General features: G+C 33.8%; 3 protein-coding genes across 3 annotated transcripts; all 3 read left to right on the top strand.

Moving 5' to 3' along the window:
* Positions 1 to 6122: 6122 nt before the first annotated feature.
* LOC135139286 (glutathione S-transferase-like) lies at positions 6123 to 7038 on the top strand. The gene is made up of 4 exons (XM_064069470.1): positions 6123 to 6359; positions 6410 to 6577; positions 6628 to 6770; positions 6825 to 7038. Exons 1-4 carry the CDS (start codon positions 6224 to 6226, stop codon positions 6990 to 6992), a joined length of 615 nt encoding a protein of 204 aa, XP_063925540.1. The 5' UTR covers positions 6123 to 6223; the 3' UTR covers positions 6993 to 7038.
* A 457-nt stretch (positions 7039 to 7495) lies between these two features.
* On the top strand, positions 7496 to 8511 carry LOC135139289 (glutathione S-transferase-like). The gene is made up of 4 exons (XM_064069473.1): positions 7496 to 7695; positions 7748 to 7915; positions 7976 to 8118; positions 8167 to 8511. Exons 1-4 carry the CDS (start codon positions 7560 to 7562, stop codon positions 8332 to 8334), a joined length of 615 nt encoding a protein of 204 aa, XP_063925543.1. The 5' UTR covers positions 7496 to 7559; the 3' UTR covers positions 8335 to 8511.
* A 5975-nt stretch (positions 8512 to 14486) lies between these two features.
* Positions 14487 to 15456, top strand: LOC135139236 (glutathione S-transferase-like). Its single transcript, XM_064069394.1, has 4 exons — positions 14487 to 14710; positions 14771 to 14938; positions 14995 to 15137; positions 15190 to 15456. The coding sequence occupies exons 1-4, from the start codon at positions 14575 to 14577 to the stop codon at positions 15355 to 15357; spliced, it is 615 nt and encodes a 204-aa protein (XP_063925464.1). The 5' UTR covers positions 14487 to 14574; the 3' UTR covers positions 15358 to 15456.
* Positions 15457 to 15892: the final 436 nt, after the last annotated feature.

Genomic DNA, 15892 nt, shown 5'->3' with positions numbered 1-15892 from the left:
TTTGAAACCTTTAAAACCTGGCTTGAATAGAGCTATATCGAGAAGCGGCCAAAGTAACCTGCTGTAGTAATAGCTTCAGCAAAAGTATGCGGCACAATTATTGCTACAGTATACTTAGTAGATATAGCTGTTTCTAAAACGAATTTTAAGGAGTTCCCTGTTACCAATAATATTTTTTAGAACAATTGTAAACTTTGCTTCGAATTTCATTCGAATTTTTGGGAGAATCTAGAAATTTATTCCATTGTAAACACCATTTACGATATCTTAAGACAATCATTTAAAATTATTTTAAATACTGTTTGTTGTTCCTTTAGAAAAATATTAAAGTTATCTGGGTAGAACAATATACAACAAGAAAAAAAAACAATGAAAGAAAAATCTCTTAATGAAATCATACCAAATTATTTCACACTAAGTTGATAGTGAAAAGTATTGACAATAATATGAGATTGTCAGAGGCGTGGGAAGAAATAGAGAGTTTCAAAGTGGGAGAAAGGGTAGAATCAGTCCAAATGCCACTAGAAATAAAAATCAAAGGAAAAGAGCAAGAGTACGAAAAACAAGAGAGAAGAAACGAAAGAAAAGAAATAGAAAAAAAGAAATTCGAAGTGAAAAAGATATAGAAGCTATGATAACGGAACTGAGCAACCTAATTGTAGAAGCTACGGAAAAAAGAAAGATATTCATATGGCAAGGGAGGAATAATGGATGGAACGGAGAATGTAGTGAGTTGAGGAGAAAAGCAAGGGAAAAATTAAGAAAATGGGAGAATAACAAGGGAAGGAAAGAAGAGTACCTAAAAGCAAGAGAAAATTATAGGAGAAAATGGGAAGAAAGAAAAAGAGAAAAACGAGAAGAAGAAGAGAAGACAATAAAGTGCCTGAATACAGAAGAAGACGTATGGAGATATATAAACAAGGAACGGAGAAGGAAGACTTTCAAAATACATGGAAAAGACACTTTATAGAATTATAGGGAGGTTGTGAGGAAAAATGCTGCAAAATAAATAAAGGAATCACAACAACGAAAGAAATGCGGAGAGGTTCGGAAATAACAGAAGATGAAATAGGAAGACAGATTGAAGGACTGAAAAGAGGAAAGGCACCAGGAGGGGATGGAGTCCAGAACGAAACGTGGATGTTCGGGACAGAAGGAGTGAAAGAAAGATATGGGAAGTGGTAGATGGAGTTTGGAAGGGAAAAGGGTTTCCTCGGCAATGGAGAGAAGGCATAAAAATTCCATTATTTAAAAAGGGTCAAAAAAGTGATGTGAAGAACTACCGAGGGATCACCTTGCTCAATTAGTTATGCGCAATGATACTAGATGAGAGGTTACGAAAGGAGATGGAAGCAAGGGGTATGTTATCAGACGGTCAGGCAGGGTTTAGGAAAGAAGAGGTGCTATGGACAATGTGTACATCCTGCGAAATTTACTGGAAAGAGAAATAAGGAAAGAGGGTGGACGAATGTACGCATTGTTCATAGATTTCAAAGCAGCGTTTGATAGCGTGAATAGAGAGAAAATGTGGGAGTATTTGAGGAGAAAGGGAATAGATGCGTACCTGGTAACGAAAATGGAAGAAATATAGGAAGAAACAGTAAATACGGTGAGAGTGAATGGAATAGAGAAGAAATGAAAACAATGACTAAAAATTTCGAGAAGTATGTAAAAAAAGGAATTGGAAGTGAATGTGGAAAAAAAAATGGGGGTGTTTTGGAAGAAAGTAAGAAAGGAGAAGGAAGAGTGGGCATGGAGAGGGAAGAACATTGAACAGGTGAAAGAATTCCAGTACTTATACATTAAAGAGCAATAACTCAGATAGAGCGCATATTCAAGAAATGGTCCGAAAAGCGAACAAAGTGATAGAAATAGTATGGGGAATAGGAGAGAGAAAATTTGGACATGATTATAAGAGAAGAATGATGATGTTTGATAGTTTGATCAAAAGTGTATTTATATACGGAGCTGAGATTTGGGGATGGAGGGAATATAAAAAAATAGAGAGAGTGCAAGAAAAATACTTGAAATGGACATTGGGATTGGAAAAGTATACGCCGGGGTATATAGTGAGAGAAGAAACAAAAAGGGAGAAAATGAGAGTGGAAGCGGGTAAAAGGGCGGTTGGATTTGAAGAGAAGTTTAGTGAGAGAGGTGATTGCAAAATATTGCAAGAATGTTGGAAAGAAATAAGAAAGGAAGGGGGAAAACATGTTCCGAACAAAAGAGGGATATTAGACTGTTCCACCTCCTCACTGCGGGTTTCCATAAACCCTAAACGCTTAGATAGAATAAAGTGGACAAAGACCAAAACTTACAAAAAATTTTGAATTCCAAACGAGAATTTTTTGAGGTAATATTTTAAACCAAACAATACAGTGATTTTTTTTAATAAATAATAAATTCTTATTTAACAAATTTATTACGGGTAGATTTTAGATGAGGATTACCAGATCAACTTGATCCAGTGAACAATCGAAAAAACTGACGAATATTGACACTTTGAAAATGACGCAGGACGAAACTTAGGAGTGAAATGAACAAAAATTAACATAAAATTTGTTTTTTAATTTTCATGTTTTTCCCCATTGACTTCATATTAATAATTTATTACATAATACTTCTTTTCTACAGATGTATCTGATTGCAAAACCGAATGCTCTGAATTCTTGAAAACGTTTTAAGGTTATTGTAAGAATGGTAAAAGGTTAAACAAAATTTTTCCGTTTATCTCCTCTCAAAAAATTAATTACCTCATCACTAGGCATCGGATTTTAGGTCGTTAAAAAATGAATAAAAGGAGACATTTTTAGGTCCCAAAATTGACGAATCAGGTTATAGAAATCTTAGTTTAGCTTAAAAACGTGGAGGAAAAAATATTTGCTCAACGAAAAAGCATACATCAAAAAAATATATATTAAAAAAAAAAACATTAAACAAAACATTATAGAAACAAATATTTTGTGTAACAAACAAAAAAATGATTAAACAAACAAACGATCTATAGTTACGTCCACTAATTCTAATTTATCGCAAGTTATGGCGATCAAATTAAAGCAAGTCGCATTTAACAAAAAATAAAATATTAATTCAGGTATTTAAAATGTGTTACAAAAGCAAACTATATATTTCTCTAAATTTTCGATTGTAAATTTACCCCTTTGATCGCTTAAAACACTTTTAAGTTTTGAAAACGTGCGTTCCACATCACAAGAAGTGATGGGTGCAAAATTAAATATTCAACAAACTACGTTTTCATTTATGTATGTATTGTTAGTAGCATTTCCATTACCACAAATTACGTTATTTACTGAACATATAAAATCGTACCCTGGATGCTTTTATAATAGAGAACATAATTTTTGGAGCGCCATTTCCCCCATCTTTCCTGGTGTGTTCTTTAAAGATGTATACACTTTTTCCACAATTTCCATACTTTGGTTTAATTTTAAACCTATAGTTTCCAATTGTTCTATTGCATCAGCAATAATTTTAAAGTGAGTTTTAATGTACCTACAAGAGTTCATTTTTAACGTTTGCTTTATTCAGGAGTGCTTGAGTTTTTAATGCTTTGTGCATCTGTAGCTTCAAATGACATTACAACCTAAAAATATCCAATATAAGAATTATAGTAAAAGACCATTATATATTTACTCACTTGTTTTAAAACATCAAAGTGTTCTGCATAAAACAATGCTGCTTGAATCCAAGTGCCCCACCTGGTTAATACAGGTTCAGTTGGGAGAGGTGTATTTAGTAAACTGTTTTTATAAAACTCTATTCTTATTGGTGTTTTCAAAAAGATTTTCTTAACATTGCTAATTATCTCATTGACATCTGGATAATTCAGTCGAATTGTTTCAGACACTTTAAATGTAACCCATGTGCCATACATGTTAAATGTGTTATATTTTCACAAAACACCTTCAAATTAGTACCAGTTTTGATCATGTATGAAGCACCATCTGATACAAACCATTTAACTTTTTTGTGTTCAGTTCCTTTTGGCCACAATAAAGCTACAAATTAACAATTAAATAAATTATAATAATTTCAATGCTTAAAATTATCAATAGCACACCCAATGATTCGTTATAAATCTCGAGATTGTGTTGCTATTAGTTTTATCAAGCTGCTTCAAAGCTAGTAGAAATGGACAGTCAGCTTCTTCAGAAGATAACTTTCCAATTACTAAATGGGCTATGTATCTTCCTAATCTGTCCGTCTCATCGACGCTAATCCATATATTATTACTGCCAAAAGAATTTCTAATTTGTTTAATTACCTGTAAATTATAAAATTTACGTTAAAAAGTTTTTAAATAAAAATTCTAGTGCTCACCATATCGTAATCTTTTGGTAAATATGTTTTTCTCAGAGTGCTTTCTGAGATTCCTGTATATTTATGCATAAAATTTTTAAACTCAAGACAATTAACTTTATTCCGTGGAATATTTGCTGCGGTAAATGCCCTACATAAATCGGTGCAAAATTGCGTAAAATCATTGTCGGAACTAATGTTTAATAAAGTCTGTTTAGTGGATTTATTCTCGTTCTTTTTATGTGCATCGCCAATGCAGTGTTGTTCAAAGTGTGATTTTTTTTTCGCACTTAAACTAGGAAACAAAAATGTGAACAAAATTCAAGCTTCAATATTTCAAATGTTTACATACAACTTTTCCACACACTTTGCAGAATAACTCATTGTCTTTGAAGAAAATTGAAAATTAGTGTCCAAATTATTCCCTAACCATAATTTGATTTTATCTTTCATGGATGATTTTACCTTAGGCATGTTGAGGATTCTTTACTGTATGCACAAAAATCAAAACCGGCCCCAGCACACTCACTAACACGCAAAGACACTCAGTATCAATAACAATAAAATTCTAAAATAAAATGCTTTTTCAAAGATTCACCTCTTTCCAGCTATAATCTAAATGAAATGCAGGCCAGCGTTGTCAGTTGGCGACACCAACCCGTACCATTAAACTCAAGAGCGTTGTTTACAACCCATTTTTAAACAATCTGCCAGCCAAAACAATGAATTCACGGAAAATCTCTATTGTGCAAGCACGTCCGCTTCGTTGGTCGTGGAATCCTATTTTAAGTCTTTTAAAATTTACAATTAGGTCGTTTAATTAACACTTTAGGTCTCTAACGGTAAATTAGGAATTTTAGGTGGTAATAAATGGGCATTAAATAAACAGAGTTTTTTTAATTCGGATAAATATATAAATTTCGCTGCAATGCCTGAAGTAGAATAAATGTAATCAGAAACATGGTAAATTGTTCGTCAAAATTTTAATAATAAAAAATCCTGTTCAGCTGTAGGTATTATAATGAATTTGTAGTAATACTAAAATAGTACAGACAGTCCTAATCTACCATGGACTAGAAATATTAACAATTATATGACTCCAAATCTACCAGTTTCTGATATGATAATCGACATAATAGCATCCACTCTTCCGGGTGACTTGTATAAAATTAATTTTGAACTTGAGTTCGTCGTGATAAATTAGACAAATCAGTCGAAAACCACTCAAACCGCCTTGAATTCAAAGCCATTTTTCTTCAGTAATTGTTCGTTTTTGTTAAAAACTCTGCTAAGCAGTGTATCACTAATTTTCCACTAATACTTCTATTAAAATCATTCCACGTATTTTGAATTAATTTATGGTATATTTTGATTTTAATAAAGACATTTTTAAGTTGATGTAACTGTTTTCAGGGGTTTAGAACATGAAAAAAGCTGCAGTTTGATTATAATACATCTGTATCAATATCATTTTATCACAGAAAAAAAGGGAAAGATTCCTGTAGTGAGTGTGAAGCATCACCAGCAACGAAAGAACGGATCAGAGAGCACGGTCACAAAGTGAAATGTAATTTCATGTATGAATTTTTCCGTGAAGATTCACAAGGTCAAATTTTCTTTTTTCAAACTAACGTTATTATTGTCTCAGATACGGTTGTTCACACTCATCATAATAAATATTTGCAAATGTTTTAACTTTTATTGTTTAAAAATACCCCACTACTAACAAATAACTGACTTCTATATACCTCCAAAACAAATTCAAGATAACAACTGCGTATATAAACAAACTTTAGCATGTAATCTGCACATTTTCGTCAGTGATCCTTGAACATTCGTTCGCTGTACAGCTCAACACTCGTTCGACACTATTTACGTCCTTCTTCGAAAATAGTTTCCAGAAATGGCACCAGCATACAAACTTACTTACTTTGATGGCTGTGGAGTGGCTGAAACCTCTCGCTTCCTTATCAATTACGGAGGAATCGATTTCGAGGATGTCCGCATAAAACAAGAAGATTGGCCCCAGTGGAAACCAAGTAAGTGGACAAATTAATACTAAAATATAACTATGACCAAAATCCCGCAGAAACTCCCTTCGGTGTGGTCCCCCTTCTCGAACACAACGGAAAACAAGTGGGCCAAAGCATCGCCATTGCACGTTATTTGGCCAAAAAAGTCAAACTGGCAGGAAACGACGATTGGGAAGACCTGGAAATCGATGCAGTTGTCAATACAGTTCAAGATTTGTATCAGAGTACGAAAATTTGACTTAGTTTGAACAACTTCTGATTTTGTGGTTTGTAGAATTGGTACCTATATTTTCCGAAAAGGACGAATCTAAGAAGAAGACACTGATTGAAACTGCTCAGAAAGAATCTCTCCCTTATTATTTGTCGCGTTTCGAAGAGCGTGTTAAGAAAAATAAAGGATATTTGGCGTTGGGTCGGGTAAGAATGCAAGTCAGATTTAAAATGGTTTTTAAGATCGTGTGATTACTTTAGTTGACCTGGGCTGATTTCTACTTTGCTACAATGTCTCCGATGTTCGATTTATTGACCGGAGGCGACAACCTGGCTAAATATGCCAATCTGAAGGGTTTGAGGGAAAAAGTGAACGGGTTGCCGGCCATTAAGAAGTGGATTGAAGCTCGACCAAAGACACCATTTTAAAGTGTATTTTTTACGTATGTAAAATAAAACATAAATTTTAAAAAAACCTAACAGTTTAATTATTTACACAAAAGTTCTCCTCCCTCTTAGGGAAAACAACTATCTCATGCATAGCAATTATTAATGGTTGCTGAGATGATGTCATTTCTTGTTTGGTGGGGATAAGCGTGTTAATGTTTATAGTACAATATAATGTGAATCATAACATTACTATGTTTGCAAATTTAGATAAATTATGACCCATTCACTAAATAACTATAAAAATAAATCAATCCATACATTATTTTTTTACATCTCCTGTGTAAGCAAATAAAATAATTAAACTATATATAATATGAAAATGAAAATCTCACAAACCATTTAAAAGGTAAAACAAACAGACTCAATAAAAAAAAAAGATTTCAAGCTTCAATTTTCGTTGCCAGCTTCCCGAACCGAAATAAGCCACTTGACCTTCATTTTCATTAAATTAGAGGCGGCGCGCGCATCTGACAATATTGTTAATCTGCCAGTTCTCGGCGCATATTTGGTAGCACAAAAAGCTAGTTTTGAGTCGCGGATTTTGCGATGGCACCGGCTTACAAATTCATCTACTTTAACGCCCGTGGTTTGGGAGAAACATGTCGCTTCCTTTTCAACTACGGCGGTATCGAATTTGAAGACATCCGTTTCGAGGATGAGGAGTGGCCCCAGTTGAAACCAAGTACACCGAATTTAGTTTTTGCTCCTTAAACTTTAGTGTGTCAACTTTGCAGAAATGCAGTTCGGGATAGTCCCGGTTCTGGAACATGAAGGGAAGCAGATTTGTCAGAGCATCGCTATTGCCAAATATTTGGCGAAGAAAGTTAAGTTAGCGGGGAATGACGATTGGGAGGACTTGGAGATTGATGCAATTGTGAACACTGTGTATGATTTGTATCTCAGTATGTCAAGTGCTTGATTCTGTTTGATTGTTTTTGAATTTTGGTTTTGTAATTTTACAGAGGTGTTACCTATTTATTATGAGCAAGACAGTTCTAAAAAGGAGTCACTGAAAGAAAAGGCTCTGAAAGAAGCGCTTCCTTATTATTTGCCGCGTTTGGAAGCGATCGTTCAAAAGAATAACGGTTATTTGGCACTGGGACGGGTAAGAATTTTCGGTTTTGTTATTTTGGAAATTATTGTTGTGTTGCAGTTGACGTGGGCCGATTTACACTGGGCGTCGCTTTCTCCAATATTCGATATACTGACTGGAAAAGACAACCTTGCCGGTTTTCCAAATTTGAAAGGTTTGAGGGAAAAAGTAAATGAGCTCCCGGCTATCAAAAAGTGGATTGAAATTCGACCAAAGACTGAAATGTAGACTGAGTTTACTTTTTTTAACTTTATCAGAAAAGGTGAACATATTTTGTGACTTTCGCTCGATAATTCCATGATAAGTGTTAATAAGATGATATTATTCAATTTATGTTTTTTTATTATCATTAAAAAATACATTGCGAATATTGTTTGTTGTTGAATAAAATTATCTGCATTTAAATTTTTGTTGTTTCTTTTATCGTAAATTGTACAACCCATGTATACAACATATTGACTACAATGTACCCCTTTTACCTCCCGAACGTAAGCGAAGGAAGTACAGTATAACATCTATAATCCGAACCCACGATTATCCGAACATCCAGTAATCCGAACAGAGGCTAGTTGAAGTCGATATCTCTTTAATCCAAACAAAAACTCTGCAATCCGAACTGAACTTGAAAACATGACTCATTTTGACAAATGACTTACTCATCTATGAAAAAGTACTAGCCCCGCCCACCCACCCTTATTTTCTTAGAGAATATGTAATTTATATGTAAAATATTATATTTAAAAATCAGTCTCATACTTGCCAAGATAAGACTGATTTTGGCAGACGACCTATTCCAGTTTTATCGTAACGTATAACTAGATTTTTTTTTTTCGATTTTTCAACTTTCGAATTTTTCAATTTCCCGCTTTTTAAATTTTCAATTTTTTAATCTGTCTTTCGATTTTTGATTTCTCTGGGCAACTGAAAAAACTTCCGATTTTTTAATTTTACAATTGTGGCAGTTTTTTATACAAATAAAGAAAATGAAAAACTGAAACGAAAAATTGCACATGGAAAAATTAAAAATTGAAACCTCGAGAAACTCGAATCGAAAAGTGCAAAATCTAGAAATTAAACTGAAAAGTTGGAAAATTAAAAAAAAATGAACTTGAAAACTAGAAAAAATGCAAATCGAAATAATTAGGAAAAAAAAAATTAAAATTGAAGAAAAATGCAAGTCAAATAAGCTGCGGGAGCGTTATTGACGCCACTGATTTTTATCTTATAGAGATTATCAGAAAGCAAGAAAATGATTTATTTGGCTGTACTTCAAGGGCGAGGAAAGTTTTGTCGAAGTAAACTTTGACCAATTTTTTTAAGAAGGAGAAGCCTCGGGGGACGCAACTGTCTTTTTTAAAAATGTAAAACATTCTCGGGGGCCCCAAATATCTTTCTTTTAATGTGAAACTTCGGGGGCCTCAACTGCCTTTTTTTAATATATAAAACCTTCTCGGGGGTCCCAACTGTCTATTCTAAAATGTAAAATCTTGTCGGGGCTCCCAAATATCTTTTTTTTTAATGTGAAACCTTCTCGGGAGTCCCAAATGTCTTTTTTAAAAATGTAAACCCTTCTCAGGGATCCCAACTGTATTTTTTTAAAATGTAAAACCTTCTCCGGGGCCCCAAATATCTTTTTATTTAATGTGAAACTTCGGGGGCCCCAACTGTCTTTTGTAAAAACATAATACCTTCTCGGGGGTCCCAACTGTCTATTCTAAAATGTAAAACCTTCTCAGGGCTCACAAATATCTTTTTTTTTAATGTGAAACTTTCACGGGAGTCCCAACTATCATTTTTAAAAATGTAAAACCTTCTCGGGGGCCCCAAATATATTTTATTTTTAATGTGAAACCTTCTCGGGGGTCCCAACTGTCTATTCTAAAATGCAAAACCTTCTCGGGGCTCCCAAATATCTTTTTTTTTTTAATGTGAAACCTTCCCGGGAGTCCCAAATGTCTTTTTAAAAAATGTAAAAAATTCTTGGAGGCCCCAAATATCTTTTTTTTAAAAATGTGAAACTTTCGTGGGGTACCAATTTTCCTTTTTAACGAAGGAGAAATATTATTGGGGTTGCCAACTGTCTTTTTTAAAAATATAAAACCTTCTCGAAGACCCCAAATATATTTTCTTTTTAATGTGAAACCTTCTCGGGGGTCTCAACTGTCTTTTTTAAAAATATAAAACCTCGGGGGTCCCATGTGTATGTTAAACCCTCCCCGTGGTCTCAAATATCTTTTTTTTTAATGTGAAACCTTCTCGAGAGTCCCAAATGTCTTTTTAAAAAATGTAAAAAATTCTTGGAGGCCCCAAATATCTTTTTTTAAAAATGTGAAACTTTCGTGAGGTACCAATTTTCCTTTTTAAAGAAGGCGAAATCTTCTTGGGGTTACCAACTGTCTTTTTTAAAAATATAAAACCTTCTCGGGGGCCCCAAATATATTTTCTTTTTAATGTGAAACCTTCTCGGGGGTCCCAACTGTCTTTTTTAAAAATATAAAACCTCGGGGGTCCCATGTGTATGTTAAACCCTCTCCGGGGTCCCAAATATCTTTTGTTTTAAATGTGAAACCTTCTCGGGGGTCCCAACTGTCTATTCTAAAATGTAAAACCTTCTCGGAGCTCCCAAATATCTTTTATTTTAATGTGCAACCTTCTCGGGAGTCCCAACTGTTTTTTTTTTAATGTAAAACCTTCTCGGGGGCCCCAAATATATTTTCTTTTTAATGTGAAACCTTCTCGGGGGTCCCAACCCTCTTTTTTAAAAATATAAAACCTCGGGGGTCCCATGTGTATGTTAAACCCGCTCCTGGGTCCCAAATATCTTTTGTTTTTAATGTGAAACCTTCTCAGGAGTCCCAAATGTCTTTTTTAAAAATGTAAAACCTTCTCGGGGATCCCAACTGTCTATTCTAAAATGCAAAGCCTTCTCGGGGCTCCCAAATATCTTTTTTTTTAATGTGAAACCTTCCCGGGAGTCCCAACTGTCTTTTTTAAAAATGTAAAAGCTTCTTGGGGGCCCCAAATATATTTTCTTTTTAATGTGAAACCTTCTCGGGGGTCCCAACTATCTTTTTTTTTAATATAAAACCTCGGGGGTGCCAAGTGTATCTTAAACCCTCTGGGGGTCCCAAATATCTTTTGTTTTAAATGTGAAACCTTCTCGGAGGTCCCAACTGTCTACTCTAAAATGTAAAACCTTCACGGGGCTCCCAAATATTTTTTTTTAATGTGAAACCTTCTCGGGAGTCGCAACTGTCTTTTAAAAATGTAAAACCTTCTCGGGGGTCCCAACTGTATTTTTTTTAAATGTAAAACCTTCCCGGGGGCCCCAAATGTCTTTTTTTTTTTTTTAATGTGAAACTTCGGGGGCGCCGAATGTCTTTTGAAGAATGTGAAACCTTCTTGGGGGTCCGAATAAACAAATTCAGACAACTTGAAACAAAATCGAAGACTACTTTTGCCACAAATCTAAAAAAGCTTTGTAAGTGTATCCAGTTCAACTGATATCTGCCAGTGAGCTTATTGGATTAAAATTATTTGATTTTTTAAATATCGAGAAAATATATACATGTATATTTTTTTTAAATTTTCGATTTTTAATTTTGTGTCACCGTAACTTTAATCTGAAAATTCTGTTTCTAATTTTCAATTTTTCGATTTTTCAAAATTACGGTAGAATAAATTTGTTCTTTTAGTAAAAAATTGAAAAACGACAAATCGTGAAAAGGAAAATTTTCACTTGAGAACTTGAAAAATTAAAAATCAAAAAATTCCAAAATTGTAAAGTTAAAACTTGAAAAAAATGATCAAATGAAATATTCAAAAGTTGAAAAATCTAAAAACTAAAAAAAATGTAAACAGGAATTTCGAATTAAATTTTATAAGATTTGATTTTTTTTTCAATGTTTTAATTTTCCGATTATACAGTTGTACAATTTTCCGATTTCTCATTTATCTGTCATTTTTTATTTTTTATTTTTTTATTTTTAGCAAGTAATAGCCCCACCCACCCAGCCTTTATTTTCTTAGAAAAATAAGTCATCTGCCAAAATCAGTATTATCTTGACAAGTACTAGCCCCACCCACCCACCCTTTATTTTCTTAGAAGAGTGGGTCATCTGCCAAAATCAGTCTTATCTTGACAAGTAATAGCCCCGCCCACCCACCCTTATTTTCTTAGAGGATCTGTCATTTGCAACAATCAGTCTCTGACTCTCAGATAAGACTGATTTTGGCAGATGACTTACTCTTCTAAGGAAATAAAGAGTGGGTGGGTGGGACTAGTACCTTTTCTTTATTTTCTTAGAGGGTAGGTTATTTGGCAAGTGTAAAATTTCAATTTTGAAAAAGTTGTCCAAAAATTCTGAAAAAATATAGCATGTTTATGGTAACGGAGCAATATTTTCGGAAAATTCGGTATGAAATTCGAATTTTTTGAAATTTCTGAATGAGGCCAGAAGTGACTTCTGTGGCCCAAAATCTACATGGAAGTATGTAGTTAAATGTCGAAAATTGTCGAGAATGGGTCGAAATTTGCATAAGGGAGATAATACGAATACGTAATGGGAAATTTCATTTTTGAAAAAGTCATCTAAAAATTCTGATTAAATTCAAGGATATAGATCCCGACGCGTTGATTCCAAAAATATAGCGTGGTTATGGTCACGGAGTAATATTTTTTCCAATGTTAAGAATGCTTTATTTCTGTTTAAGAAAATTAAGGTTTATTTCTTGAAATTTGTTTTCAGTAGTGTATGAAGTTGTTCAGCTCGAAGTTACACTGTATTGTAATTGAGTCCATTGGCCGACCCTCTACTTTAACGTTTTCTCGACCTTTCATGACCCCTAGAGTACAATTTCTATTAGACAATCTCAAAACAAATTTTGTATTTATGTTAGAAATATCATACATGATTAGGACCGTGTTAACTGAGTTTTTGGGTTCGCAATTAACACGGTCCCAACCCGTAAAACGATCATGTATTGACTCCGACCGTGCAAGCTTCCGAAATTATTTAGAAATATCATGTACCTAAATGGTAAAACGCTAACCAAAATTTGTCTAATCATCCCCACCAATAATGTCCAGATTTTTGGGAAAAAAAATCAAAATTGTAAAACAACCAAAAAAATAATCGCAAAATTTTGCGGAATAAATCCTTTCGAAAATGTGCAAAATATGATCAGACTAGACTTGTAATTTATCAGTACAGTCATATTTTTTAGATTTGCTTATACAGGGTGACTCAAAAAATGTAATCTTCGACCAATTCTTTTATAGATAATTGAGCTTAGCAAATACTGTAGGCCTACTTTGACGAAAGTCTAATTTAATGTTTTCAGATACCAAATATTAATTATTAAAACAGCAGCTTATCTAAAAAAACCAACGCAAAAATTTTCAGCAACAGGATACTCCTTAGTGTAAGATATCATCACAAATTTATTAATGAACACTCATTAGATACTTTTTTATAAATTCCCTGAGAACACACATCGAAAAAAACAACTTTTATCAAAAGGTAATCGAATAAAATTACATAAGTCTCAGAATAAACCACCGATAACAGTATTTATTTTAAAACAGTGTGAGATGATTCAGATCAAACACAAGGTCAAACAACCGCCACAAAGGAAACGCCAACGTTACAAACAACATTGCAATAAATTACCTAATAGATTTTTTTGCTAAATCATGCTGATTTTACATTCCGGCATAAATTTGTACTTTTTCGTAAGTTGTCGAAATATTTCACAATTTTGTAACCTAGTGGTGAAAAATACAACAGATAACCAAAAGATAACATATTTTTTCCGAGCTGCATAGCAACTGAAATAAAAATTGATAATATTTGTTGTGTGTAGTCTTTACTATTTCTAAATATAGCCGCCTTAGTACTGATTTCCAATACTGCACTCCTGCTTCAATTTACTCCACAGTCCTATACGTAAAATGTGTAGGAAGGCTGCCGACATCCAGTGAATTAAACATTAAGATCGCAATAACTCAATGAATAATTCAATATTTCAAGTTGCGTGTGGTCATGATGATATTGAATGAATATTGAATGCATGGTAGTTCGTGTATCTTCGTGGGAGCAAGAAAAACACATGTATTTCTAATTAAGACGAGTTTCAACACCCGTCGAAATGATCTGAACACATTTAATTACAAAATTAAAATACATAATAATGAAAAGTTGTATTGTTGGTTGCCTAACGCAGCATGTGCCCTTTTAAAATTATGTTGACCCGCGTTAATTCGCTTCATCTGAAGAATTTTTAGCGAATAACTACGCCTAAAAATAGGCAATAAAATAAACTCGTGTTCACGTAACCACCCAGATTATGACGACAGATACGCAGCAGTTCAGTTAAATAACTCTACACGCGATAATTGTCAGTAGTTTATCAGCTTTCGCTCAAATCGATAGTGTTATTTCTACTCTAGCTGCTCTTAAAAAAAAAATGGCACCCGCATACAAACTCTCTTACTTCAACTTTAGAGGTCTAGCCGAAACGGCGCGATTTCTTCTCAACTACGGAGGAATAGAGTTCGAGGATGTTCGTGTCACACAAGAAGAATGGCCTCAGCTTAAAGAGAGTAAGACGACTTAGCGCCCCCTCCAAATTTTATTTTATTTTATTTTATTTTTAATTGCAGAAATGCCGTTCGGTACACTCCCTGTCCTTGAACACGACGGGAAACAAGCGGGTCAGAGCATCGCAATTGCCAGATATCTGGCCAAACAAGTCGGGCTTGCAGGAAAGGACGACTGGGAAAATCTGGAAATCGATGCTATAGTCGATACGATAAACGATTTGCGCTTGAGTAGGAAAAAATGTGTGTGGAGGGGGGTGTATTGTTGACGGTGATTTAATTTTTAGAATTGTTGGCTATACATTTCGAGAAAGACGAAGAAAAGAAGAAAACTCTTCTTGAAACAGCGGCCAAAGAGACGATTCCTTACTATATAACGCGGTTGGAGACGATCGTTCAACAAAATAACGGACATCTAGCTTTGGGGAGGGTAATTTGTTGTTATTATTTTTTGTTAATTGAACACTAATTGTTTGTTTTAGTTGACCTGGGCTGATTTCTACTTCACCACGGTTTGTGGTGCTTTCGACTTCTTTTTTGGGGGAGACTGTTTGGCCAACTCTCCAAGCCTGAAAAGCTTGGTTCAGAAAGTAAACGAACTGCCGGCTATCAAGAAGTGGATAGAAATCCGCCCCAAGACTGAATTTTAATTGTTAAAGTTTTGATTTTATTACTTTTAATAACATCACATTGTATAATAGACAATATGGCACAAGTGTATTAAAACAAACGTATCCAATATTTCAAAATTTGTCGCTTTTATTTTGGCAATTCCGAAACATTGGTAGAAATTTACGAAAAAATGAAGCACTAAGAAACTTTTGGACGTCGAAGTCATGCGGGATTCGTAGCATTTTTGTTAACATTCACAGATTTTGTACAGGTTTTACACATAATACATCAGTATTACTGGTTGCCTAGCCCAACATTAATATTTTTGAAAGTTTTTCCATGATAAAATGATTATATTGATGTATTATGCATCAAACTGCAGCTTTTCTATATTCTAAGCCCTTGAAAACATTTCAATCCACCAAAAAAAATGCAGCAGAGAAATATCGTAAAAAATGAATTTAATGTAATTTAAATAAATACATTTTATTCATCAGAAAAATTCCATTTACAGGCCAAATTAATTACACTTCTTAACAAATAAAAACAAACAATAAAAGAAAAATATTAAAT

This window comes from Zophobas morio, unplaced genomic scaffold (assembly GCF_036711695.1).
Source record: "Zophobas morio isolate AGI-343-1 ecotype UQ-CSIRO unplaced genomic scaffold, CSIRO_AGI_Zmor_V1 ptg000031l, whole genome shotgun sequence".
In the NCBI taxonomy this organism is placed as follows: Eukaryota; Metazoa; Arthropoda; class Insecta; order Coleoptera; family Tenebrionidae; genus Zophobas; species Zophobas morio.
Note: the sequence above shows the minus strand (reverse complement) of the source record. Positions and strands in the feature narration are given on the sequence as shown.